Raw genomic sequence first — 27,306 nt, 5'->3', positions numbered from 1 at the left:
AGGGACCATCCTGCAGCAGCTCAGATATAATGTGGATTTCAAGGCCTGAAGAAGCCACAAGCACAGGAATATTCCCTGCCCCATTAAGCAATTCACACATAATGGATTAATGAGTTGCTGATATTTCTATCACACTGGGGCAGTCATTAACAAATTCTGTTTACTGCCTGGATAGCAGATGGGGCCACCTACTCATGCCAGGGATGGAAACACTCCTAAAGCTTCAGGGCAGGATGGGGGCATGCTCAGTAATCCTTCAGGAAGTGTGTCAGTGGTTCAGGTATTAAGTGAGCTCACAGGAAATCCCGGGAGAAAGGGAAGCCTGAGTGAAGAGAACCACAGGCAGCATTTGGATGTCTGAGGTTACAGATATCCCTGTACCCTGTCCAAGTGTGTCCCCACATCAACGCTCCTTCCCAGCAAAAGTCCTAGGATAAAAGTTTTGTTTGAGAGGTGCCGTTTCCTCCCCTTTAGCTCTCTAAACTCAGATGCTGACCTGGGGATTTTTTAATGAAGCCCCTTTTCGCTGTTTCCATTTGCTTAACAGATAAACTCCCTGTTGGCCTTTCACTTTTAACTTTGTGTGTGCTCAGCACTGAGGCTTGGTGTAATTAAAGCCCCTTTTCAGTTATTCTGGTCTGCAATATTTACTCTTCATAACAAATACCAAAGAAATGGCTTTGCACGACTGACTGACTGAAGGAAACACTCCAGGTGCTCGTCTGTTCTTCAGTAACACAAGTTTTTTTTAATTTAAATGTAGAATTTGCTGGCTCTTTTTTTATCTTTCAATGCTCAAAACCTCAGTGACCCCCGTGAACAGCTCTGAGTCAGTTCTTCTCCTGGTGCCAACACTTTGCATCCCTCGTGGAGCAGAATCTGCATGGAACAGTGAAGAGTGAGATTTTGAACAAGCAGTTGTGAATTTGTCTCACAAAAGTATTTTGAGCACCACCCCCTGAACCCAAATGCCCCAGATAATGAAAAGCTTTTTTGGAAATTCCTTCTCCTCCTTAAGTAACAAACTAGGTAGGAAAACACTCAGCACCAAGGAGCAGAGCAGAGGTTTTTCAGGAACTAGGCCCTCTACCAACAACTTGTTGCACAGAAAAAAACCTCGTTTCCCATTGCAGTCTCAGGTTCCACATACGGAATTTGCAAAAAAGATAAGGAAAAGCCTCCACAAATGCCTAAACAAAAGCTGCTTAGTTCAAGCTCTCAGGGCCACATGGAGACTAATAGTTATTAAGGCAATCAAAGACACTTTGGAAATTAAAGTCTGTGCCCCAGTTCAAGCAGTTTTACCCCAAAGTGCCCATGGGCTCTGGAGCTGCTCCACAGGCACTTTGCAGCCTCCTACTTTTCAACCTCCCAGACCAAGAGGGCTCTGTGTCAGGAAAGAATGCATTTTCTACCCAAGATTTGTCAATGTGGATTCTTAGGCATGAATTGTACCACCAAGGAATCTCTAAAGCTGATTTGAGGTAGTGCGGATCTCAAGTTGTGTACTGGACTGGAAAATAACCAGAAAATTTTAGCCTATAAAAAGAGAGTGTTTCACAAATTTATGGCTCATCAAAAACTAGAATGATACAGAAGCAATTATTCATAAGTGTGCTGAGTGTGACCCCCCTCACACTGCCTACACCCAGAGCCACTGCCATCAAAGGGGACTTTGTCACTGCTTTCAATGGACACAGGATGTGACCAAAGCAGCATCTGCAGCAGCTCCCAGAGAGGAACACGAGGAAAAAAATCTTCATTTGTAACTCAGTGTTTCATCTTTCAAAAGACCAGCCTCAGATGTGCTTCAGAAAGTCTTTTTTTGGGTATCTTTTTCTTCTACCAAGCTGCATATTTATCAGCTCTAGTCCTAGACATGATCTTAAGAGCTTATCTCCCAAGGGATCAGAACTTCTTTCCAATTTGCTTCTTTATTAAAATAATCAGGGCTTGAAATTAACTTCTTTTTTTTTTTTATTGCTCACAATCTTTGCTATTTCCATCAAGAGCAAGCAGCAAATTTCCGTGTCTTTTTTGAGACTTTTTGCTTATTTATTTGTTCATCTGCCTCTAGCAAGTTCATGTTGTGAGGACAGAAAAGCAAGAAACTGCAGGTGAAAGGGAATTAATAATTTATTTGAAGATTAAGGAAATCAAAGAGATGTGCTTTCAAATTTTAATTCTGGCAAGGAATTCCTGCAGACCTCCTGCAACACAACTTCTTGGTAGCTTTGTTTCTCAGCTACCATGGAAAAGTGAGGCAAATAACACCCTTCCACTTTGTAAGAGCATTTCACAGCTACATAATTTAGGACTAGACTTGCTACTTTTTTTTTTTTTTTTTTTTTCACATTTTTTGACAGCTTACCCTGTAAGTATCCCCAAGGACCAGCAAACCAGTGTGACAACTCCAGTGACAGGATTCCTGGGGGACCACTTGCACAATCATGTGTTATTAGACCTAATAAAGAATGACAGAATCTGGCTGTTAAAATTTCAAGAGATGCTCCAACACTATCGTGACAGCAACCATTAAAGTATAGATAAATTACATCTAAAACAATCCCACTTTGCTGCATTCCCAACAGCTAAAATATCCTGTGATTTCAGCATTGCTATTTATTCTCAGCAGGGTTTTTCTTTTCATCTAAAACCTCTGAATTTCTCCTCAGACAAGGACATAATTGCAGATACTGCTGCCAGGTAAAATTACTGCAGAGTTCTGGTTTGTACAACTTCTAGGAAGCATTGGAAATAATTTGCTTTTTGAGTGCTGAGGACTAAGTGTCCTTCCTGCTCAGAAAGAAACAAAACTTATTTCTGGAATTACTAAAGGTACTGTTACAAGAGTATTTATACTAATTAAATTAATAAAGCAAACTGTTTTAAGCTTCTGGACATCCTCGGTGTGAAGTAACTTGGCCTGAAGGATGTGTTAGGCTGAGGATTTACAATTTTAATTCTCCTTTCTAAACAGTTTGACGCTTCAATTTCTCATTGCCATTTCCACACTCCAGCACGGTCCAACATCCCCAACGTGGAATAAATAACCTATGGCCTGCTCCAATCATTAAAGTGTATTTGGTTTAAATTTTTGGGGGTTTCTAAGACATGGCAAGGCTGAGGCAGAGCAAGAGGCAGGATGATCCCAGGCTGGTAGCAGCCACATTCTCATCCTGAGGGAACACATTACAGGGAACATTTTCCATACATAATCTTCTGAGGGCTTATTTATACGCGCAAAAATATTTTACTTTCACGGAGAGTCGTCTTAGACACCTCAAATTAAAGGGGTGAAGGAGCTGGGGGTCCCTCAGCTCCACAGCCCCACACGGCCATAAGGGTGAGGGGTCAGGGCAGTGTGATACTCCACCATGGGGGTTATTTATTCTGTAAAGGCTATTTATTCTGTTATTTATTCGCTATATTTATTCTCGTTATGTATTCTGTAAAGCTCCTTCCTCCTGCCCGAGCCGCGTTCAAAGAGGTGGGCAAGCAAACCTCCACTCCCATTTTTACAGAGGGGAGAACACCAGAGGGAATCGAGCCGCTATTTCCAGGATTAAAACTCACAGCCTACCACTTACAGGCGATTACAATTCCCATGGGGGGAAAGCATGAGTTAAGAGTTGGATGTTTGTATTTTTTTTTTTTTTTAACATTCATCGTTTTAAACGCGGCACAGGGGGAGCGTGGCCACGCCATGTCTAGGAGGGAGCGGAGCCCCCATCCCCTCATGGCGCCACTCCCTTTCCCCCCCCCCCCCCCCATCCCGGCAAAGTATGAGTTAAGAATTGGATTCTTTTTCACATTATTATCTTTATTTAAACATCCATCATTTTAAACGCGGCACGGGGGACCCTGGTCACGCATCCCCTCCCAGCACCGCCCCCCCGGCCCCTCACGCAGAGGGCGGGAAAGCGCGGCGGGCAGGGCGGGCAGGGGGCGTGGCCTGGCGCGGCCATTGGGGCCGGGCGGGTAATGGCGGCCGGGGGCGGCGGCGCCGCCTGGCGGCGGGGCGGGGGGGCAGCGGGGGCTGAGGGGGGCGCGCCGTGAGGGGACAAAGCGCTGGAGCCGCCAGGTAAAACCCCGGGAAAAGGGAGCGATGGGAAGCGGGTGGAAGGAGGGGATGGGCCGCGCTGACGGCGTCGAGCCCGGCTGCGTGTTCGCGGCAGGATCCGCTTCCCCTCAGAACGGGTTTCCCCCGCCGCCCCGGGGTCGGGGCTGAGGCGGAGCCGCCCCGCTGTAATTGAACCCCTGGGTGAGGAGGGAGGGACGGAGGGAGGGATCGCGGGGGCTCCTTCTCTGCTTTGTGTCCAGGTGGCGAGGCCGAGGGGCGGCCATGGGGGTGCAGGACCGGCCCCAGTGCTTCTTCGAAATAGAGATCAACAGGGAGCCAGGTAAGGCTGTGCTTGGGGCTTTTAAATCACGTTTTTGCCTAAATAATGGGCCCAAGCCGCTAGCAGCGAGTTTGGCCATTGATGCGTTATTTCTTAGTTACTTTTTAATAACTTCGGATGTTTTCTGGGGTGCTGGATGCTCCGTATTCTCCCTTGAGATCGATTTTTATTTGCTCACATGAATATAAAGGTTTGGCAGGGCTGGTAAACGCAGTTCTGAAGGTAAAAAGCCGTCTGGTGATGTATTATACCTTTTCTGTTACACCTTTGTTATGCCACTTCTGTAAACTATGGAAAATCGGGGCAGGCTGTGAGGAGACTGGATATTTACTCCTATAAGTATTTTTAGTGATATAGTAATTAAAATTGGGAAGGAACTTAGGAGGTCATCTGGGCTAAATCTTCCCTTGTCCTGCTCAAAATGCGTCTTCTGAATGTAAAGGAAGAACTGGGCATTCAATCATAGAAGCACAGAACACCTCACTAGCTGGCCTGTTAAAAAAACCCAATAATGAAAATAAATCCATCTTTTAACTCGTATTTTCCCTGGGCAAGTGTAATGCCCAGGAGTGGTTTTAATGTAATGCCCAGGCTGTGAGTTTTAATGCTGGAATAGCAGCTTGGTTCCCTCTTGTGTTTTCCCCTGTCTGTAAAGATGGGAGTGGGGATTTTTCTCACCCATCTCTTTCAACACGTATTTATCAGTGCATATTAGTTGTCTCACACATATTCCGTGCTTTATCTTGCTACCACTTGTCTCCAGAAAAATGAATGTATGTGATGTCTTCATTACGCTTTCACTTTCATTTTCTGCTTCAATGTTTCTCTGAAAACCTTTGATTTAAGAGCTTATATCGCCGAGATTCCAAAATTCAACTGCATTTAGATGCAACTGAAACCTTTTTAGCGTTTTATTTTCACCACGATTTCAAAAGAGAGGTTCTGTTCTAACTTCAGAGACCTGGTAGGGCGTATCTATAAATCTGTTGCTATTGTAACTCCTATCTGAGTTATTTTGATTGACAGTGTGTTTTCTGAGTACTTCCAGTGAACAGATAAGTGGTGATGTAAATGGAGTTTTAACATGTTCCGTTGCTTTAATTTCGGGTGGAATTTACTATGGAATGAGACAACTAAAACTGTTTCAGGTTGGGTAGGTCTCCAGTTAGGAATGGTAGTTTGATGGGATTGATTTATAACAAAGACAATTCATTCTTTATCTCGTTTGCTGTTAATCTTTTTAGGTTTAGTGTGGGTTTTTTTGTTCTGACTCCATCTGAAGGATCTTTCCCTGCGCTGTTTTCTCTGCTCTTCCTGCACAGGTTGCTGCTCCCATTTCATGATCTCTCTTCCTGCCTCATCCCCTCCTCAGCCTTGAGCTGTGCATCTTGAGTGAAAGTGGATTACTTTGCTTTCCCCCAAACCTATTTGGGTTTGGTGACTGATAGAGCTGTCAGAGAGGAATTGCAGCGTTGGTGTTCTTGGTGGTGCAGAGCTTGGGTTACCTGGAGCAGACCCAGGGCTTTGGCTCTGTTTGTGCCTGTCTGCATTTATTTTCTCCTGAAAGTAACAGGAATCTCCCAGCTGCAGATCAAACTTGGAGCCCTGCTGGTTTCATTGCACCTGACTAATGGCTTGGATTTTTGCAGGAAAAATGCCAGTTTGTAAAATTGGTGTTGGGACTTGCTTGCTGTCTAGTCATGCTACTTTATTCTGGTGCCTGTTTATTAATTCACCATGCAAGTCTGTCTCGGGATTTAAGGATATATTTAAAAAGCTTAAACGTTGCTCTCTTAGCTCTAAGATGACCTTCAAAAGCTGAATCAGGTGGTAAATCAGTGCTTCCAGGTGACACCAGGCACTAACTCTGAGGGATGTGGTCTCCTGCTGGCACTAGTGAGGTATTCATTTTAACTTTTAAGCTGCCAGTAGATTTTCAAATGAACATTTTGCTTAATTGACTTCAGTAAATAAGCTGATGTGCTTGTTCATTTTTAGGCGATGTAGGGAGGAGTGGGGGGCAGAACAGCCCTGCATTTTGTTGCTAGCCAAGAAAAAAGGCCTTGCCCCCACCTTGTGTGCACTAAAAAGCTGAACTAACATCTCCACAAAATGCAGAGAGAAGAGGACGTGCCTCTTGCAGCACTGGAAGCATCTTTTTGCCTGCAGAACACAAAACTGTGTCATTTTTTACACTGTAGGTTGCTGGGAGTGCAAAAATGTTCCCCCCACACAGCTGCCAAATCTTGGTTCTCCCCTTCCAGGCTTTGCTTGCCCAGTGTGTGTCAGGATACCTGTAGCAATTAAAAGTCAGGTCAGTTTTACTCTAATAAAATCCCTTAGAAAATGCAGGAGTGAGTATCTTTGCTTTGGCTGTGCTTCCAGAAGCTTTATTACAGCTTTTGTGTCTATATTTTATTACAGCTACAGAATCTTGGAATAAAACTCAGTGCCAGCTTGTACTTGCCTCTTGCAGTGGGGCAAACTTTGTTGGTTGGTGTTTCTTAAGGCTAAATTTAGGCTGCTTTTAATAAATTGCCTGTTAAGCATTTTTTTTTATGAATGCAGGTTTTGGCTCATAATTTTTAAAGGGCAAATGGAAAATAAAACAGGAAGAAGCATTTATTTTGATACTGGCACAAACAGCGCTTCTCCCTTCTTTTGGGCCCCTCACCAGTGGATTTGGGCACATAGAGTGTGCACACAGGATTAAACTGCTTACAGTATTCCAAGAATTTTGGGATGGCAGCAGATGCCTATTTAAATAATTCTGTCTTTACTCTGTGAGGCAAAATCTGTGTGAAGCTCCAGCCTTTCAGGTACCGCGATAATTGGAACAGATGTCCCACTAGGATGTCACAGATGCAGTTGGCTGCTGTAGCAGTTCCTGTGGCCATCCAAGATCTTTTTCCCATATCCCCCCTCCTCACCCCACCCCCTGACTGGCTTTATCCATCATAAAGTATGTTAAATTTACTCATTTTTGCTCTGTTTCATTCTTATTCATAGAATAATTTTCTTTATCATATCTCTTCTTTTTTTTTTTTTTGCTTTTTTTTCTCCTGTCTTCTGTTACTGTTTGAGCCCTGGCTCATTGATTTGTTCCACTTCAGTTTCTTTCGTTCCTGGGGAATGTCCCTTCCCTTATCAGCCAGTCTGGTCTTTCCTTACTTCTCTCTTTCTAGTCACTTTTGCCTGAAGTTTGGTGTGTTTTGAGATTTCAGCTGCTATGAATTTATGTGAAATGAGCTCCACTGCAAAAGTCATTGTATTGTGCCTCCAGTAATAGACCCAGCAATGCCTTGTGGGGTTTTTGTTGCCTTTCCTAAAGAGAGAACTGTTCTCATCTGGCTTCACATTAACTTTTAGTCTTTTGAAGGGAAAAAGTTGTATATTGGCAGAAAATGGAGCAGCATGAACCCAGAACTCTGGGTGTCCATGAACCCATGGGCAACCAACCCACTGTGTGTGGGACAGCAGGAGCCAAGGGGGATCCCATATGGAGAAAACCCCTATCGGGGTGGTAAGATGGAGATTTGAAAGGAACTGATTCAATAAAAATTTTTTTCAGAATAATCATGTTGAATTGTTGTCAGTGCAGGATGAAATGAAGTCCCTGAAGACTCCCCTTGAGGTCTGGAACAAGTTGGATGAGTAAATAAAAGACAAACTGATCAGCCTCCTCTGCCAGGAGAAGGCCAAGTGCTGCCTCTCACTTCCATATCCCTGGGAAACTGAAGCCAGGGAATGTTTGTTGTGTGCAGTTTGGTTTTCTGGAGAGCACAGAAGAAGGGAATGGAGGGAACTTCAGGTGGTATTTGTGGCAGAATGGGCTTAGGAGAGAGCTGGGAAGAGAAGTTTATGGAGGTTTTCCTTGCAAAGAGTGCAAGTGGGGCACAGAGGTGTCAAAGTGTCAGTGTCAGAACTACAGATCCCTCCCTGCTCAGGGGAACAGGGGCATCCATTCTTGAAACTCGTATTTTAAATGAAATGTATTCTTGTTCCACAGCAAGCTTTTATTTCCTTGAAAACTGTAGCCACATTTCTACTTTGAAGCAGTTTTTTAAAAAAATTTTATCTGCATTAGCGTTCACAGATTTAGGGATAAACAAATTAATAGAATTCAAATAGGGTCCTTTTAGAGAGCTGTTATTTAAACTTGGGTGCAAATCTGTCTGAGCCTTTGGGCCCTTGGCAGCCATCCTGGGCTGTGCATCACTGTCTTAGTGGTTGTAATCCCTGCTTTCTCCTTCAGCAGGATGTTCCTGCTGATAGGGTGAGAAAAGTACCTCTTGTTTGGCTCACTCTGAGAAATTGAGGAAAGATAAAATCCAGTAGATGCAATTTTGGAAAACCAGGGTTATTTTGGGAGTGTGTAGCTGAATTTGATACCTGTGTGGTCCAAACATAATAAAGTGTAGCAAAACAGTTCACACTACTTGGAAAATAACTTGAAACAGTTTGTGTTTGGCTCCCAAGGTTTTTTCCAAAAAGTTAACCAGCTAAATTGGAAGATTTACCTTTGAAGCAATAAACACTTGAAATCAATGATTATTTTAATAAACTTTGCTAGCAGGAGCCCTTATTTCAGTATAGCATGGATATTCCTACCCTGAGTTTTTACCACTTAATTTGAATCAAATATTAGTTCTTCTTCAGCTGGAAAATTGTTAAGGAGTTCAAAAACAAAAGAAAAAAATTTTATCTTTTAATTTGAAGACAGAGTTCTGAAATTGAATTATTTCTGGTCATTTTGCCTTCTGGTTTCTCTAATTGGTACAGCTCATTAGCTGCAGAGAGCACTTTATCAAATTTCTAAACAGCTCAGATTTTATATAGGCAGCACTTGCTGTATGTAATGTACATATTTCTTTCACCACTTACTCTAATTCTTTAAAAAATAAGTTCAAAGCCTGCTAACAAATAATACTTTATCAAATTACTGTTTTATAAATAATAGGCAAATGTAATCCCAGCAGTTTTTACTTTAGCCTGGAGTTGAGGTGTCTGTGCAGGCTCATTTCTTGGTTAAAGCCAACTGAGGACTCTGAGTAGGTTTGTGAGCAGCTTTTGCCTACTTGACTGGCTCTTTTTAGCAGTTTTTGTTTATTTATTTTAGTTTACTGTTCAAATATTATGGTTAGTCACAGAGAGCTTGTTCCCTCATCAGATAACTTAACCTTTACATCAGGGAAATGAAGCTGAAGAAAGCATTGGAAATTCTCTTTCTGCACTGAAGGTGGATCATTTCAGAGAAGAGGTGTCTAAATCTGGGGAACTTAGTAGCATCTCAGATGCTTTTTTTATCTGTGTTATATCAGCATATACCTCAGCTCCAAGTTTAAAATGAGATTTTTTTTCTTTGTGAGGGATGAGGCAAGAGAAAGATTTGTAGGTTCTAATCATACATACTTTTATTAATTTTTTTATTAGCAGCTGTTCTTTCATGCATTTTTGACCAAGGTGTGAAAATGTGTTTGATCTTTCTCTGGCACATTTAATTGCCTGTTTGTCAGTGGGAAATATAACCTTTCAGTGATAATGGTATTCATGCAGTTGCAGTAAAATGCAGACAGTAACCCAGCAGATGGATACACAGTGTGGGGTTTGTGTCTCAGGAGCAGACGGCAGCATTTTCTGTGGCTGGATGGAACTGGGTAAGCAGTGCTCCAGGTTTTATGGAGGAGACAGCCCTTCTCTTATAAACAGAATCTGTAATCTTTGGATGTTCAATATGTGCATTTCAATTTGTAGGAGTTGAAGGGCAGAAAGTGACCAGGCTGGATGGGGCATGGAGTAACCTGATCTAGTGGAAGGTGTCCCTGTGCATGGAACTGGATGATTTAAGGTCCCTTCCAGCAGGAATCATTCTGTGATTTTATGAGCGCCTGGCAGACTTTGTTATTGACAAAGCACTGGTGAAAAATACTGCTGAAACCGATGCCTTAGTTATGAATGTCTCTTTCCATCTTCTGCCTTGTCATCTGCAAGAACATGAGTTCTTCCAGAGGAACATGGAAGTGCTGATGTCTGCTGCTTCAGGTGCTAAATGTGGTGGGTTTGTAAGTAGGGCTTGCAACCAAAATCCTTCTACAATTTATGCCTCAGGGTAAACGTCCCTTCTGGAGCCTGCAGGGACTAACACCCCTCAGTTACTTGGCTGCTGGCACCTTGGTGAAGCAGCAGCTGTGCTGGAGAGTAGAGTGGGGGTAGTGACAGCTTTTTCCCTGGAAAGTGTCGTGTGGTATTTCACACAGTGAATGCAGGAGGAATCTTTTGCAGAGACAGAGAGAGCTGGGGCTGTTCAGCCTGGAGAAGAGAAGGCTCCAGGGAGACCTTAGAGTCTCTTCCAGGACCTAGAGGGGGCCCCAAGAGAGCTGGAGAAGGGCATGGGACATAAGCACATGGGCATGGAGTAATGTGTCAAGGAGGAGTGGTGTTAAACTGAAGAAGGGTAGGTTTAGATGGAATATTGGGAAGAAATTCCTCCCTGTGAGGATGGGGAGGCCCTGGCACAGAGTGCCCAGAGAAGCTGTGGCTGCCCCTGGATCCCTGGAAGTGTCCAAGACCAGGTTGGACGGAGCTTGGAGCCACCTGGGATAGTGGGAGGTGTCCCTGCCCATGGCAGGGGGTGGCACTGGATGGACTTTAAGGTCCTTTCCAACCCAAACCATTCTGTGGTTCTCGTCCATGATTCTGTAAAATCTGGATGTGGCTCTCTAGAGCACTTGGTTGCTGTTCAGTTTGGTGCTTTTGCAGCAGAAGAATGGGAATGGGACTTGTGCTCCCCTGAACTCCTGGGCTGTAATGAAAATTGATAACTCTTCTGCTAAACTGTCTTCTCTGGTGTGTTCTTTGTAGGAACCTTCAATCCTCACAGCTTAGAATGGTCTCTTCACTTGCGAATATTGTGACAAATTTTGTCACAGTGGTAGTTCCAGAACTGCTGTTTGATGGGGGATCTTTGGATATTCCCTATTTCTTCATTCTTTGGACACTTTCCCTACCCATTTCCTTTAGATTTCCCTGCTGTAGTGATGAATGCTCAGAGAACATTCTTACTGCAGTTAATGAGATGCAGACATTTCAACAGCTCAAGGCGTCTTGAATTTTTATCTGAGATTATCAAGTACGAGTGGTATTATTTTATTCTTCCTTTCTGAGCTAACAGTTCACCTTGTTATCATTGTATATATTTGGACAAAGCCTTAAACTGAATGCAGTTTCTTAAGAGCCTCTCAAATTTTTTTTGGTGACTAAGTATTGAATGAAATACATTTGAACTTCAATTGGTTTTTTTTTTTTTAAAGGAAAGAAAAGAGAAGTTATTCTCGTAGTTACTTTTTTAAATTATGACGTTTTACCAGTGTGCACCACTAGAGTGTAGTGCTTATTGACGGATTTTTACTGGTCTCCTTGTAATTCTGCCCAACAGTGTGGCTTCTATGGATTATTTTACAACCTGCAGAGATACCAATTTTTTCTTTATTAATTATGTAATTTTTAAAGATTTCATATATTCGAGAGTGATTTGTTATGGGTTTTTTATTTTTAGTACTATACATCCCAGTATCTTGGAAAATGAAACAAAAACTGTAAATCAGTTTTAAAAGAGTTTTCTTTATATTCAACCACTTTTCAGCAGTATTTTAATAGTTTTAAGGAAGGTATGTAGCACAACTACCACTAGCAGCAAAGAGAAAATATTTGGTTCATGGTATCTGGCAAGTGGGGCATTAGTCCCGCCTGCCTCCCACCTTCCCTTTTTGGTTCATTTGGGGTTTTTTTAAACTAAAGGATTTTAGACCAAGAGTGCCAACGCATCTGTAATCCCCAGCACAATATGGAACTAAGCCAGTTGGACTTTGTAGGTAATGATCACAGGGAAAATTGTGGAAATGTGATTATTAATGTATTTGTATAAACACAGTAATTGGGGAGGGAATTGCTCCAGCTCTCTGAGGAGCTGTATTTATGGGAAATCATTTTCAAAATGGAAAAGATCTGACATGATAAACTGTTTTAGTAAATCAGCTTGGCTTTCCAGGTTCAAATCACAATGTAATCTCTAGGACTTCAGATTAATTGGATGTAATGATATTGCTTAATGTTCTTTTTTTGTACAATTATGTTACTGTTCTTTCTTGCTGCTTGTTTTAATATGCACATATGTAAGATGTTTTCCTATTCTGCTTGATAAAATAACCTTTTCTCACTAAAATTACATTTTTAAAACACACAGATTTATTTATATGCAGATTTTCTTATTCCAAACAGTTCTAAAACTCTAATTATTTTTTTAAAAATTATTTTCTAGTTGGTCGAATTATGTTTCAGCTCTTCTCAGACATTTGTCCGAAGACTTGTAAAAACTTCCTTTGCTTGTGCTCGGGTACGTAGCTGATATTTCAGATTTTTATTGTTACTTACAATTACTTTTTTGTACCAGTACAAAACACAGCCAATGCAAGGCCTGTGCCCACCTAGGGGTAAATTATAATGGAGAAGGGATGCTGTCCCATTCTGGACCATATAATCTGCATAAAGCCATCATCAAGCCAGGGTATTTTTGACAGATGGAGGAGGACAGGGTGATTTGGGCATTGCTGTCAGTAGTAGATTTGGCCTCTGGAAAGGTCCTTTCTGCCCAGACAGAGAGAGGCTCCTGCTTTTAAATTCCAACAGCTGGACTTGCAGACTGGCACTTGCAGATCCTGCCCACCTATGGAATAAACACAGGCCCATCTGCTGTGGTGCTTTGTCAGGAGCTTCCCTTCTGATTTCAGATGGGCACCTTTTGGCACCCAGTTCAAAGTGTGTCGTGTTGAGCTGCCAGTCCAGGTGTTACCAGAGCAGCTGAGTTCTCCTCTGCCATCCCATTTTCAAGTGATTTGCAGGGCATGGAAAGAGCTGCTTAGGCAGGAAGGGTGTAAGTAGATGAGGCTCAAGGACAATGAGTTTTCTTTTCCAGACAAAATTCATGCATGTTTAGAGCAAAAAGAATAAGGCTGGTATTTGGCCTGAAACAAGAGAGAAGCTGAGCACACAGGCATTGTACTGGTTGTTATGGAAAAGTGTCTGAGCTTAGGGAGGTGCTGCAGCTCTTACCAGTGGAACAACTGGTGTGGCTTTTACCTGACTGGGAAAGTACTGTCAGTACTGTAAAGGGGAGTGAAAAAAGGGACTGTGACTTCTGGCACAGTCAAAGCTCCCATCTCAGTGTACCAACTCAATTGCATGGTCAAGTGCCATGCAGGATCCCATTCTCTAAGGGGATTATCCATAGCCCTGAGGGACATCCTGAAACGTGACCAAAATGCAGGCAGATATTCCATGGTGTTGTTTGATGAGAGGTTTTCAATGCTGTAGCAAAGAGAGGCATGTTTTGGGGAGGAGTGTGTCCATCCCTGTAATAAATAGCTTTGCTTGCATAACTCATGTGGAAAACAAAAGTGGGGTAGGACGAGGCATAGTTTGGGACTGTGGGTGTGGAGGGCCAGGTAAATAACTCTCATGAGTGAAGCATGATAAACAGCAATGCCCTGAGTGGGTTTTGTGCCACAAACTGCCCTTTGCCCTCATCCTGGCAGTGATGGGCTTGGAATGGCAAATCTGGGATGATTGAGCTGTCAGTTAATTTGGGGTGGCAGAGTAATAGATTGCAGAAGGGGAGTGTTGGCTCTGGGTAATGAGTGTACCTGCATTTCTGAGAGTGCTACATGGTGCAGAATATTGGGTTAAATGTCTCTAACCCAGTGTCAAATACCTGTTCCATTACCAGTGACGGGATGAAACTGACCATTGGGTTATTTGTCCTGTCATTTATCCTGCTGATTTGTGTTTCATTACACAGCATCTCCTGTATATGTGGATAATGTGGGGGTTTAACTGTTGCACAGTGTATAATGTTATTATTGTTATTATTATAACCTTTTACTGTTAATTGCCACGTTCTGCCAGCTCTCCTCTTCTGGCAAGCTCAAGTCAGTGTCTCTTGACCAGTATAAATCCCTTATGAACCTACCATGTAGGACCTCAGCCCTCCCAGTCATAGTGACCTCATCCCCAGGGCAGCTTCTCTTCTGAATTTTGGAGGAAATGCTAATGAAATCGATGTTCTGGGACCACCTAACTCAAAAATCACCAGTCCACCTGATCTAGAGCTGGCATTAAGGGAGGGTGGCCTGACAGTGTGCGTGGATTGGTGAAGGCGTGGAAGCTTGGGGTAGCTTAATCCCACTTTTCCAAGCGTGGATCACATTGAAACTCAGTTGAAACCTGTTTTGAGCTCACATTTTTCTTGTGGGAATCATCTGGTTCATCCAGATGTGTGAGTGGTTTGAAAAGGATACTGTAACCTGCATAGGAGTGTAGCTGTAACCACAGAAAATAGTTAACCCACCATTATCCTGGACTCTTGTCTTACTATAAATTATCCTGAGTAGATTTACACACTCCTGCTTGTGGGAAAGAGGAAATTATTTTAGGAAACAGCCTAATTTTCACCCAAGAGGTCCCTTGTAAAAGGCATCAGGCAAGACTGTGTTATCTTTTACAATTTTGCTATTTTAATGGCTCCCATGTCCATTAGAACTAGGGAGGGAAAACCCTTGGAATTTTTTCAGTGACAGTCTGTGGATTCTTTTTGTTTCACCTCCTTGCAGGTGAAAAAGGAATTGGCAAAACAACTGGAAAGAAGCTGTGCTACAAAGGCACCACATTCCACCGTGTGGTTAAAAACTTCATGATTCAGGGTGGGGACTTCAGCGAAGGTAAAGTGGGCTTTTAAAACTGAGAAGTTTTAAATGGAACAGAAATGTTATAATTTGTGGTCATAATATAGAACTTCAGAAAATACCATGAAAGTATTGGTTCCATTAAAATATTTTATTTGAAGTGTAGCATAGATCACCCATTTCCTTGTTAATTTTTGAAATTCTAAAACGTTTCAACTGCTGTAATATTTGTTCAGAAAAGTGTGTTAAGAACTCCTCACTGGAGGGTTTTATGATATTCCATCTTATTAAAACAATTCCAATCCAAGCTGTAGCCTTAATTTCCTTTCACTTCTGTGTCTGCAGTAGAGGCAACCCTGATGATGTTCTGTTGGTACAGGAATGTAACTGTTTAAATAAGCTTAAAATTAATAATAAAGCAGTGAATGAGCTAGAAATGTTTTAAAAGTCTCCAAAAGGAGTTTTCCAGGATTTTTTGTTTCTTTCTCTGCAGTAAATCCTTTCCTGAAATACCTGTCCTTTCCAAAATGTTTGTTTTCACTGTGTCCTGAAATGCTGAGGAGGGAATGAGCCTGAGGAGGGAATAATATCCTGTTTTGAGAGTCAAGTGCTGGTGGAATGTTATGCACAGCTTTTGTATAAATGCAACAAAAGTTTTAATTGCTGTTTTTTAATGTGTAGGTAATGGAAAAGGAGGTGAATCTATTTATGGTGGCTATTTTAAAGGTAAGAGCAAATATGTCTTTGCAGATTCTTTGTTCAGTTCTGAGATAAACAAGTCTTGATTCCCAAACTACTTAATGAAAACAGGTCCACTCATAGATCACCTTTTGCATGAAACTAATGTTGCATGACAATTCTGTTTATATGCATGACTTCCGGATAATTTTTTTTGTTAATATTTAACTTAAATTGACAATTAATTAAGGCTAACATTATTGGTTAAACATGACTTTCAGCATGGAGGCTAGGCAACTTTATTCATGAATAAACTCCTATCTTCCTGCCTAAAACTGTCAACATATTCTTTTGTTTATAGAGAATGTGGTCTTTTGCAAAATGAAAAGGTAAGAGACAAAAGCTCAGTAACACAAATTCAAACTCTGTTCCCTTGTCCCCTCCCTAGTAAATATATAGACAACTGCTAAGTCCCTTTGTAGATGGATATCTGTGTTGCTTGGAGAAATGAAGAGTTCTGTGCCTAACCTTTCTGAGGGTTAATGACTTATTCTGGGAGAGAATTCACATAATTCCAGCTCTAAACAGTGATTTCTTCTTTTTTTAATGTCCTTTCTCCTCCCCTTCCCTACTCAAGGTTTGTATGCTTAGGGTTCATTTCTGAAAGGGTTTGGCTTTATTTATGTGCTATGCAAGTCATTTTCCTTGCAAAGAATTGGTAAATAAATGTACACTTACCTCTCTTAAAACTGTTGGAAGGAAAATGGTGAGTTTATAAAGTATTTGTTTAAAGACATACAGTTATTTCTTGAGAAAACCAGGTGGTTACTGTGATATTCAAATGTTAAGATACTACATATAGTGATTTACAGCCCCTGGTTCTGTGTGTGTTTCAAGTTGCTCTGGTTAAATGCATGAAAATAAGTTTCTCTTTAAAAGGAGTCATAGTTTGATGCTGGGAGTATTAAAATTTTTAGTCAAGGAAAGGCTTGTACAGCTCCATTTACTAAGAAGTTACTGAGGGTTTGTTTCTCAGCACGGTGAGTGCTAAATATGCAGGATTGTGTTTTGATATATGATCTAAAAATTAATAGCTTTGTACATTCAAATTAATATTTTTATCTTTGGAAATGACCTTGAGAAGATCTGGTTTTATCTTCTGCTGTACAACCAGAACTCCTCTTTAATTCACTGCAATATAAAATGCACGTTCAGTTTAGTCTTAATGGATTTTATACTTAGATTCAGATACAGAGAGGTTTTTTTTCCTTTTATGTTTTGAGACTTCCAGTTTTGAATCGATAGAGGTGGCATCCTTTAGTGTGCCATACCAGGGAAATAAATGGCTTTTCTCCTGATCTTTTCACCTGGAGTGTAAATAACAGTATGATGTATGTTAATTCTTGTTTTAGAATGTCAGTAATTCTGCCAACCTTGTTCCTGCCCAAATAATTTTGGATTTAAATCCATAATCTAGTGTTTATTGAAGACACTCGTAATGACCCTAATTATTTTTAATTAGAAATGTTTGCACTATATCTGCACCATTTTCTTTAAGAAAGAATGCTTTGTCTCAACTGTAATTTTGAAGGGACTTGTTTAAACCTGATCATTGTTTTTTCTCCAACCTGTTCACATTTCTCCAGCAGCAGCAGAATTTCTCCTTAGAGCATCCATAAGTTACTAAGAAAACAACCTGCCTGCCTTGCCAGGGAAAATCTGACAAACATATTTTTTCTTCAAACAGATGAAAACTTTATTCTCAAACATGACAGAGCGTTCCTTTTGTCAATGGCAAACCGAGGGAAACATACCAATGGTTCCCAATTTTTCATGTGAGTAGATGTGATCCCACAGTCGAGCTTTTCTTACACAGAGAAGCGCTGTTCATGAGAAAGATGGTATTGCTAAATTATCCATATCCATGTTATCCATCTGATCTTAGCTAGGAGTGAGTGGGACCTGCAGTGAAAACTGCAATAGGAAATGTTAGAGATCACAATTTCCTTGTGGCATTCATTTGGATTAAAGCTGGTGCTCCATGGATGTTCCTCCTTTGTAGCTTTTTTCCCTAAAAATATGGTTTATGTTCAGTTCTTAGTGGCCAGAAAATAGATTCTTTGGCTTTTTGTGTGTGCACCAGCCAAATCTCACGAGTTGATCTGCAAATGACAATGTGGAGCATTGTATTTAAGGGGGTTGAGATCTAGAAGTGGTTTGTATGGTTTTGCTCTTTAAAAAAAGATGATTTATGATTTACTTTTGGGGGATTGTTTTGTTTGTTCTTTTTTCAGGAGGAGAATGAGTGGGGGTTTTGTTTTTTGGGGCTTTTTATTTGATTGTAATAATTACTATTATGAATTTTTTGAGGGTTTGTTCCTGACATGCTTTTTAAATATATATTCTGCCTAATTCTGTTTACTTGTGCATCTACCAACTACTTTGGTACCAACGCTATGTAAAATTATGTGCTGATAATCAGATTTATCCTTCATTGCCTTCAAAAAAATTCCATTCTAGTAACCATATTCTGTTCAATTATAGAAATTATAGAAAACACATTTACCTTTATTCATAAGTAAAACACTCAGGTCTGATAATTGAGGTCAAATTCCTGGTCAAAGCAGGTGTGTTTTAGATTGAGTATCAGTATTTTTAAGCTTGCAAACTTCGATGTGATTATTCCTCTTGTTAACTCCCTTTTCAAAATTGCCTCCTGTTAATGTTTAACAGTTTGTATTTGGAAAGAGCAGGTTGATAACTTTAGTCTGGAAATACTTTGTGAAACAACACTGGGGTATCAAAAGGAAATTTTAGGGTAGTTACTTAACTAGAAAAAGTATTTTTTTCTTTGCCATCTTTCTTGCGGGATAAGAATGAATGGCGCTTCCCTGTCTTTAGTAAAGGAGTAAATTGTCCTCAAGAATCTTGCTTTTTTTTCCTTTGCCTGAAAAAGATCTTCAGTATGATATGATGTAGTTCAGATAAGAAACATTTTTAGGTCTTTTCCTAAAAAATGTCCTAAAAATGGAAAATGCATAGGAACCTAAAAGAAAGTCTTTTACAGTTACCACTGTTTAGACATTCCATAGAGATAAAATTGTTTCAAAAGCTTGTTTTCTGTTCCCTTCAAAGGAAATTTTAGATGTTGTGCTTCATTACAATAAATCTGAAAGGATATGTGTGCACATTAATATGGAAAACAGTTTATATAAATACAACTCCATGGCTTAACGAGCTCTCTGAAGGCATTGCTTCATTATTTTTTACTCCATGACTTGCCTTTGGGCTTCTTGCCATAATTTTCCATTTTTTAAGCTTATCTGAACGTGAAACGTGAAAACCTAATGATGTCACATCAGTCAAGCAGCTGTCATTTGAGGGCTCTAAAGTTTCTTTTCTCTCCTGCATTTGATTCCAAAGTCATCTTCTTTCCCTGATGCTTGGTAGGCTCAGCTTGTTCAATTAGATTAAACACGTGGTCTCTCCCCACACACCAAAACAACCCAAGGTTGTGTTGGATACTAAATTATAATTAATACAGGACAGTAAATGAAGATTATTTAAAAGCACTTTCATCAAATACAGAAGTATTTTGAAAGATGCAGATTTCTTGAAGAATTCTGGTTTTTTTTCATAAAATCCCTCTAAGGAGAAGTGCGAGTTCAGTGGGAATTGAGGCAGAGTAAGAAGCCTAAGAATTTCCTTGTGAACTGGATTCACCTGAGCTGCCTGCAGGAATCCAGAGCTGGTTTGAGTCTCCTGGGGTGTCCTCCGTGGCCTTCAGGATGAGGATGCTCTGGAGCTCTTGCCTTACCTGCCTGCCCATGCAGATTTCTGGGGTATCCTGTAATGTCTGAAAAGGGGCCTGCCTGCTCTGGAGCCAGGGAAGAGAATCAGGATTCCAAGTGGGAAACAGCTGCTAAAGGTTTTATCTAGACAGCTTCTGCCTTCACTTTAAAATGCAGTTTATTAAAGCAGTTAGTCTTGTTGGGTGGCAATTCTCTGATTACTTTAGGGAATATACAGTGCATCTACAGAGCTTTTCTTCAATAAAATACTGTCTTCCTTTACACTTTAAGCTGAAATTAAAATGTGGTTTTTTATACTCCCGAGTAATGCTCAGTTTCTCTGTAGTTTATCATTAGGAAAAATGTTCTTGAAATGTTTAACTTGAAAAGTGTGTAAAAGGCAACCTTCAGTGGTAGCCTTCAGATTTTTTTAAAATACTTGTATATATTTAATTTCATTGATTAAATTTATAGAAAAGGGAATAGTTCATCTGAGCTTCTTTAGAGCTCTGCATTTGTTTTCACAGATCACCTCAGGGATGAGAACTCTGTATCTTGTACACATCTGATGTAGCAGATAAGGAGTGCAAATAAATTATTTTCTTTCATATAACAGTTTGTCCAAGTAGGGCTAAAATAATAGCAAGGATCCTGACTATAACAGTTTTGTTAATTCATCAGAATTCCCTGTTCATCACAGAAAAGTTGTACTTGGAATAATGAGTCTTTACAGAAAGTAATCAGGCAGCAAATGTCTCTTTGGCAAATTGCACTAACAAACCAGGCACAACAAGGCTCTGCAATGCCTGAAAGTTGCTAAAAGTTGATTTAAAGTGGTCAGTTTTACTTGAAACAGAATCTCCAGACTAATCTTAAAGGAAACAGGCATCTGACCCATCCTAAAAAATCATCATGTTTCTTGGATTAGTCAGGAATTTCTCTGGCATGAAAGAGCTTGGAGGATTTATAAGCAACAATGAGAACTGGGCATGGAAAAGGCAGTGGAAGTGTTGTTAGGAAGCTCCAGGAAAAAACATGGACTGAAATCAAAGCAGTGGTGGAGAGGGGCAAAGTGCAGAGGTAGAAAGGGGAGGCAGAAGTGTGTCTGTGTAACACCAGAGCTGCTGGGTTTAATGCTTGTGGACTGATTTTTTCCCCATAGTTTTTTTTCCCCTTACTTGAGTAGGAGCAGCAGTTGGGTGGGAAGGAGAATGTGTAGCTGAGGGAGGCTTGTGAGTTCCATGCACATGTGCTGTAAATAGGCCCAGTCTGTTCTCATGTGCCTGAGAAACATTTCCTGCTCCGGAGGAGCACAGCACATTGCAGTCCAGTAACAAGGATACCGAGAGAATCCCTTCAGATTTGTGAAATGCTGCAGTTTCAGTGTTCTTTACCCAAAGGTTTGTAGCAGTTCGTTGCAGGCTTGTGTTGAAGAGAGTTGTCAGGCACCAGCTTATAAACTGGCTATTTGTGTTTTCAGGGAGCCCCACTCTGATTTTTTTCTGTGAATAACTTCCTGGAGAGCCCTCAGTGATTTTGCAAGTGTTCTAAACACCATCTGGGGATGTTAATCTGTAACTGCCCTGTTTCCATGTGGGTACTGAGATATGGAATCCCTAGGATGGGGCAGAGATGGACAGGGAGTGCTCCAGAATCATCTTTTCTTTTTCCATATCCAGTAGCTGCTTTGAATTGCTGCTGCCAACATCAGTAGCAGTTATTGAGGGGAGCACATCTAGAGCAATGCACAGATAGAGCTGATGTCTTCAGGGCTCTGATTTAGGGTCAGATTGGGGATATTTGGGCTGTTCTGGATATTGCAGCTCAGTGGCTGTTGTACTTTGGGTGATGTTCTTCTGGATCCATGTGCTCCCTTCTCAGTCGAGCTGATCTGGGAATATCTTGTCTCTTTAGAGCCATTCCATCATGGCTGTGGCCATTCCCAACCTGCCAGTGAGGAAATTCACAGTACAAAATAGTGCTATTCTGGTGAAAATGAGTGGATAAAGTAACATTAATGAGACTCCTGATCCTCCCACGGGCTCAGCTGTGCTTCCGCTGTCACACCAAATCTGCCAGGCTACATTTGTAGCAAACCAGAAGTGCCCCTGCAGAAGGAAGAGTAAAGCAGCAATAGGAAGCAAAACAAAGTAACCTCTTTGTTAAAGGAGGGAAGTTCTGTGTAATAATTAATTTTATTGCCTTGTTTAACTGTGGAGTTTGCTGAGGAGTAAGCCCTTAGTGCAACCTAAAGAGGAGTCCCAGATTCTGTTCCTTATCAGTGCAAATGCTTGGAGTTCTTGCCTCTGTGTTCCACAGCTATTTAAAACTTGAGTCTGATTTCCTATTACTGACAGATTTCTTTTTCTCCTTGTTGAGGGTGTTGTTGGTTTAATGTGTCTCTCAAGCTCTGCTTTCTTGCTCAGAATTAAATAGGATTTTTTGTTTTAAAAATGTTTTAATGTGTGATGCCATGCCCAGTTCATAAATTGAAACAAAGGAGCCACTTTGATCTGCTCAATGAAGGATAAAATCATTTATGAGGGCTCTTGTTTTCATTTTACAAATTATTTCTCAGTGTTACTAGCTCATTAAAAGTAGTTAATATCTTTTTGGTGTCCCAAACGAGGTATTTTTCTAATCAACAGTTAATAATTTCCTTTTTTTACTGTGATAGAAATACCTTTGAGCTAGTTATTGAACAGTTGACTAATACAACAATGCAAAAATGTCAGATGGAAGGGGCTAATGTTGCATAATCTTTGAGCATTATTGGCACACGTGCACTTCTCACACAAGCAGGTCCCATTGGCTTGATCAAAAGTTTATGGAAGAGTGAAAACATTCCCAGGACGCTTTTCTGTGTAATCAGAAACAAAAAGATCATTTCAGTGCTTGGCTATGCAGAGATAATTAATCACTAATAGTTTGGGGGGGTGCTGTGGATAAGCTCAACTGATAATACAGTTTTAAAACATTGCTGCTGCTCAGAATTACACCAGAGGACAGATCCAGTATCAGCTGCTGCAGGTGTTTGGGCTTTTTTGCACCTGCAGGTTTTTGTTCTAAAATTCTGAACAGAAGCAATCAATGCACATATTTTAGAGAAAACACTGATTTTTCTTAGTTGTAGAAAAGCTTCATTGTAGGAGGAAGATGTCAGCTAATTAGGAAATGTCTGAAGTTGTGGATTTCCTGGCTGTACACATTTCCTTTGTGAATCCAAATGTTTGTGTGCCAGCCTGGGAAGTGTCTGCTTAGGAGTGGATTCAGCAGAGCCTTTGAACCCCTGCAAGCATGTGAATAAACCACAGAAATTGGTTATTCATCTGCTTAAAGTTGGGCATTTTTTGCTGGATTGAGACTTAGCGGGGAGTGGGGGCGTTCTCTTTCTAACTGTTTGTTTTTGCAGTAGTTTTGCAAGCAGGTTTTGTCTGGAGTTTTCTTTTTTGTTTTTAAGGAGAACTTTAGTTTTCAAAGTACCTTGTATTCTAAAGAAAATTTAGAGCCCTCTTTTAGGCATCCTTGTTCTGCATACAACTTGATTAATATTAATTTTAAACTTGTATTTAATAAAACATAGACTCAGTTTTGTCTGAAAATGTATTACAATTTATTTCTGCCATTTTTGTGTAAAATTTACAGAAACAGTGTTACATCGTGCGCTCCAAAGGTAATGTCTCATTCCTCTAAGGCTGTGTCCTTTCCTTTTCTTTCTGTTTTTATCTTTCTTGTTTTTCTGATCATATTGTTATGTGCATTGAACCCTTTGTTAGGCCTGAGGTTCTTTGGGGTGGGGTGGGTGAGAAAGTGCTTTTATCAAAAAGATGATTTTTCTCTTCAGCAGGATCTTAAACCACTTTAAACTTGAGTGAAGAAAGGGATTTGTCCTTCTGTAAATAACTTGCATAACAGTATCTATTATAAGGTAGATTTGGAATGGTTTAAATTACAAGAGCTCTGTATAGAAACATTCTAATAAAATATTACTTTGGCGGATGAACTCATCATGACTCTAGGTTTCCATAGTGCCAAGACAGGAGGTAGGTTTGCTTGTGGTTAAGTTCTGAAGCCAAAGCAAATATTCAAGGATTGATGCAGGAAAGCTTGAAATGCTCTTTTAAAGTGCACCTTTGCAGATTAAATGTTGGGTCATAGCCCTTGCAGTGAGGTGAGAAAACTTTCAAAAGCACAACAAGGATTTGGGTTTCTGATTCCCAGAGGAGATTGTTCAGTCACCCAGCTCCTTGTCGTGCATCGGAAAGGTTTTCCTTTGGGATGAAGCTCCTCCTCGTGTTCTCACTGGGTGAACAAGGAGAGAAACCCTGTCCATTTATCTCTCAAATTGCCAGGGGTTTTAATGCACCAACCCTCCCTTTCTCTGCTCAGTAAGGACCAGTCCAAAGGCAGTTCCTGCTTAGGTAATTTGCTTAATTGGTCTCAAATGCTGCTGCAGTATGGCAGGAACACCTGCAGCCTCCCCAGCCTGGGTTTGAGCCTATTGCTGTTTCCAGCTAATTCTAAACACTAAGTCTTCAATACTGTTGGTTTCATTGAAGTAACCCACTTCTGTTTTATTCACCCCTTTAAATCAGCTTTATAATTAAACCCACTTAAACTGTTTACTTAACAGCAGGTTGTTAATGCAGTTAACTCTTGCTTCAAGAACTTCAGAAGCTGTAAGGGTTTTTCTCTTTGTAGCAATATGCTGTGTTAGCAAGGGAAAATCAAAGAACACCCACTGCTATTGAGAAATTTAATGTTGTATTAATAGCATTTATTCCCCTGTGTTAACGCAAAGAAGTTTTCTGTATTACTTAGTATTACAGAAGTGGATGGTCTGGTTGACATTTGGGAAAAAAGAAAAAATCAAGAGTGTAAACACTCCTGATTCACAGTTCCACCTTTTGGGATGTGTTCCAGCACTGCAGTGTTTTGTGAGCTAATAGTTCAAAACTCGAGGGAGAGAAGTGTTTAAGAAGTAATATTTTATTCTTGCAGTGAAAAAATGACTTCTTCATACCAAATCCGTGTTACTGTAAATTTTGAAAAATCACCTGTGATTATTTATTTTGAGAGAGGGGAGTTCATTGGAAGAAGGCTTTAAAAGCAAAATAGTGCTTGGGAGGAGAGAGAGGAAGAATACTTTCACATATTAAAGTAACTTCAAAAGTGATTTCTATTTTATTTCTCCCCAAATATATGAGCAGGTTCTGATGTTCTTTACTCAGTATTTCTGCATAGCAGGATCCCCTGTGCAGCAGGAATTCAGGCTCACTTGGAGAAGTAACTTTGCTTGGGTTTTGGAAAAGGATTCCTAATATTAGAATCCAAAAGATTTGTACAAAATGCAGTTGCATTTTCCATTCAGGCTCAATGTGAGAAGCTGAAAAATAGGGAGGAAATCTGCATTTATCAGTGAAGTGTAGGTGGCACAGAATGTCTGCTGTTGATTTTGAGAAGCCTGTGAGTTTTTTGAGCTGAAGTGTTTGATGACTTAAGACAGAACTATTGCTTTGTATTCTGAGTCAGGAGGCCAAGCAGGTAAAGGGGGAGTGAGAAGTGGTGGGAGGTGAGGGGAAGCAGAGAATCTCTCACATATCATAACTCTTCTTTTTTAAAATAAACTGTCTTTAAAGTGACCTTACAATCTAAGAAGCTAATAAACTCAGAAACATTTAAATCCCACGGGTCACCCATTATTTATTACCAAATTGTATCTTCTCTGTGATTAAAAATCATAAAGTTACATTAAATGTGTATTTAAAGACACTTACTTGGAAATTGTTTACTGCATGCATGAAATGATACTTGGTACAGCTTTCAGTATGCACACTTAGCTAAACTTCAAACAAATATCATGTAAGAGCTTAAGAAAGCCTGTTTGTATAATCTGTAATTTTAATTTGTTAATTCCATGTATTTAACTGCATTTTTTCACTATTTTTGTCTTACCTTCACCTCTTTTTTTTTTTCTGTGTCATTCTCCTCTTTTACTTCATCTGAATCCCTGATTTTATTTTATTTTACCATCTTCCCATCTTGCTGTTTGTCCAACAGAACAACAAAACCTGCTCCTCATCTCGATGGGTAAGAATACTTTCTAATTTCTCAAATGATTGCTGAAGTTTGAAGGTTATATTGAAAGTAGACAACAACAGGGAAACAAATCCTTAATTCTGTGGAAGATTTATACAATGGGGCAAGATGGAAAACAAAAGTTTCAGGTCTATAAAAATTTTGAGTCGCAACTTATTTCCTAAAGCTGGACAAAAACTTGAATTGTCTTAAATCCTGAGATTATTTCTTTAAAACTGGTTGCTGCCCTCAGCCTATAAATCTGGGATTTGAATTGTCAAGTTTAATATATTTGAATAGTCATCTCTTTTGGGGCATCTTTTTATCCCTAAAATTTATGGGCAAATGGAAGAGGGAAAGAAAAATGTGGTACCAGAGAACGAAACCAAGGATTCCTTAATTTTAACTCTCCCTGCAATACCAGGGGGGAATTGTATCCTGGGTTTGTAGAGACCTATGAATTCTTGTTCTCTGGGGAGAACATGTCATGTTTATAGATGGACTCTTGATCTCTGTTGCACAGAACTGCAAAAATAGAAGGGTGGATTAGGAATTATGATCTGTTTACCCTGCCCTTGTAGAGGAGAGGAGACTGCTTCGATTTGAGGGAAATACGTGGTGTCAGAGCGGATCTTTGTTTCACATTGCATAAAATCTTTGCATTGTTGTCAATGTTAAACTTAAAATCATTTCAAAAAATCTTACTTAATGCATTAAGAGCTCAATGCTTGTATCTCAGACTGACTTTTAAAATCTGAAATAAATTGGAAAATCATTACAGCGATTCAGAGATGTTTTGTACTCTGTAAATACTTTCTTTCTGCAGTGTCCACGTTGTCTTTGGACTGGTTATTTCTGGGTTTGAAGTCATAGAACAAATAGAAAACCTCAAAACTGATACTGCAAGCAGGCCCTACGCAGACGTCCGAGTTATTGACTGTGGGGTGCTGGTTACCAGATCAGCTAAGGATGGTGAGTGCCAGCATTCCCAGAATTAATGCTGTTCATGTTGTTCTCAGAGAGTACAAAAATTACGCCAGCAGCTAAAGATCATTGTGGTAAATGTGTAGAATCTTAATTAATTCTTGCGAGCCTGTAAAACATAAACTTGGTGTAGGAGGGGAAGGCGAGGCAGAGGAAAATGTTTTCTGCCCTCAACATTTGTCCCCTGTTCATGTTAGAGGTTGACATGACAAACTCAACAAGGAATGAAAAGTTATTTTTCTGTGTTTGAAAGAGGGACACACAAATGTGCTTTTCTTAAAGTTGGATTTTGTGCACTTTGCAAAGGTTTATTTAAAGATTCTGTAAAGTTAATATATGCAATATATGTGGTCAACCCTATTTTCCTTTTCATGAAGTTTCATAGAGAATAAGTGATCTTAAATACATGTTTGGACAGTCTCTGTGAAGTAGTGGAGTGTTATAAGTTTGCATCTTCTACTTAATTTTTGCCTTTTCTTAAGGATAAGGTGGTTATTTATGTCCTTTAGAGAAAGTCAATAGGAGGCATAGTAAAAGTGTGAGGATGCAGAAAAGAGAAAATGGCAGAATTTTAAAAACAAAAAATACACAACTGAGCCTGCAACTAATTTGTTCTTAATCTTTGGTTTGCAACCT

General features: G+C 40.2%; 1 protein-coding gene across 9 annotated transcripts in view; it reads left to right on the top strand.

The window, feature by feature from the left end:
- Positions 1-4,030: 4,030 nt before the first annotated feature.
- The window catches only part of NKTR (natural killer cell triggering receptor), a 38,451-nt gene continuing 15,175 nt past the window's right edge, over positions 4,031-27,306 (top strand). For 6 of the 9 annotated variants that reach the window (XM_048312364.1, XM_048312275.1, XM_048312195.1 and 3 more), the window contains exons 1-8: positions 4,031-4,084; positions 4,324-4,403; positions 12,721-12,795; positions 15,068-15,175; positions 15,821-15,865; positions 17,565-17,652; positions 25,669-25,698; positions 26,513-26,658. In XM_048312364.1, the coding sequence (XP_048168321.1) occupies positions 4,346-4,403; positions 12,721-12,795; positions 15,068-15,175; positions 15,821-15,865; positions 17,565-17,652; positions 25,669-25,698; positions 26,513-26,658 (550 nt within the window). In that variant the 5' untranslated portion in view covers positions 4,031-4,084; positions 4,324-4,345. Of the gene's footprint in view, positions 4,085-4,323; positions 4,404-12,720; positions 12,796-15,067; positions 15,176-15,820; positions 15,866-16,178; positions 16,207-17,564; positions 17,653-23,261; positions 23,282-23,963; positions 25,699-26,512; positions 26,659-27,306 lie in introns of those variants that run through there. The other 3 variants (XM_048312537.1, XM_048312629.1, XM_048312457.1) reach the window with 3 other exon arrangements.

The sequence above is a fragment of the Corvus hawaiiensis genome, chromosome 1, assembly GCF_020740725.1.
Source record: "Corvus hawaiiensis isolate bCorHaw1 chromosome 1, bCorHaw1.pri.cur, whole genome shotgun sequence".
NCBI lineage: Eukaryota > Metazoa > Chordata > Aves > Passeriformes > Corvidae > Corvus > Corvus hawaiiensis.
This window is presented reverse-complemented; position numbering and strand designations above follow the sequence as displayed.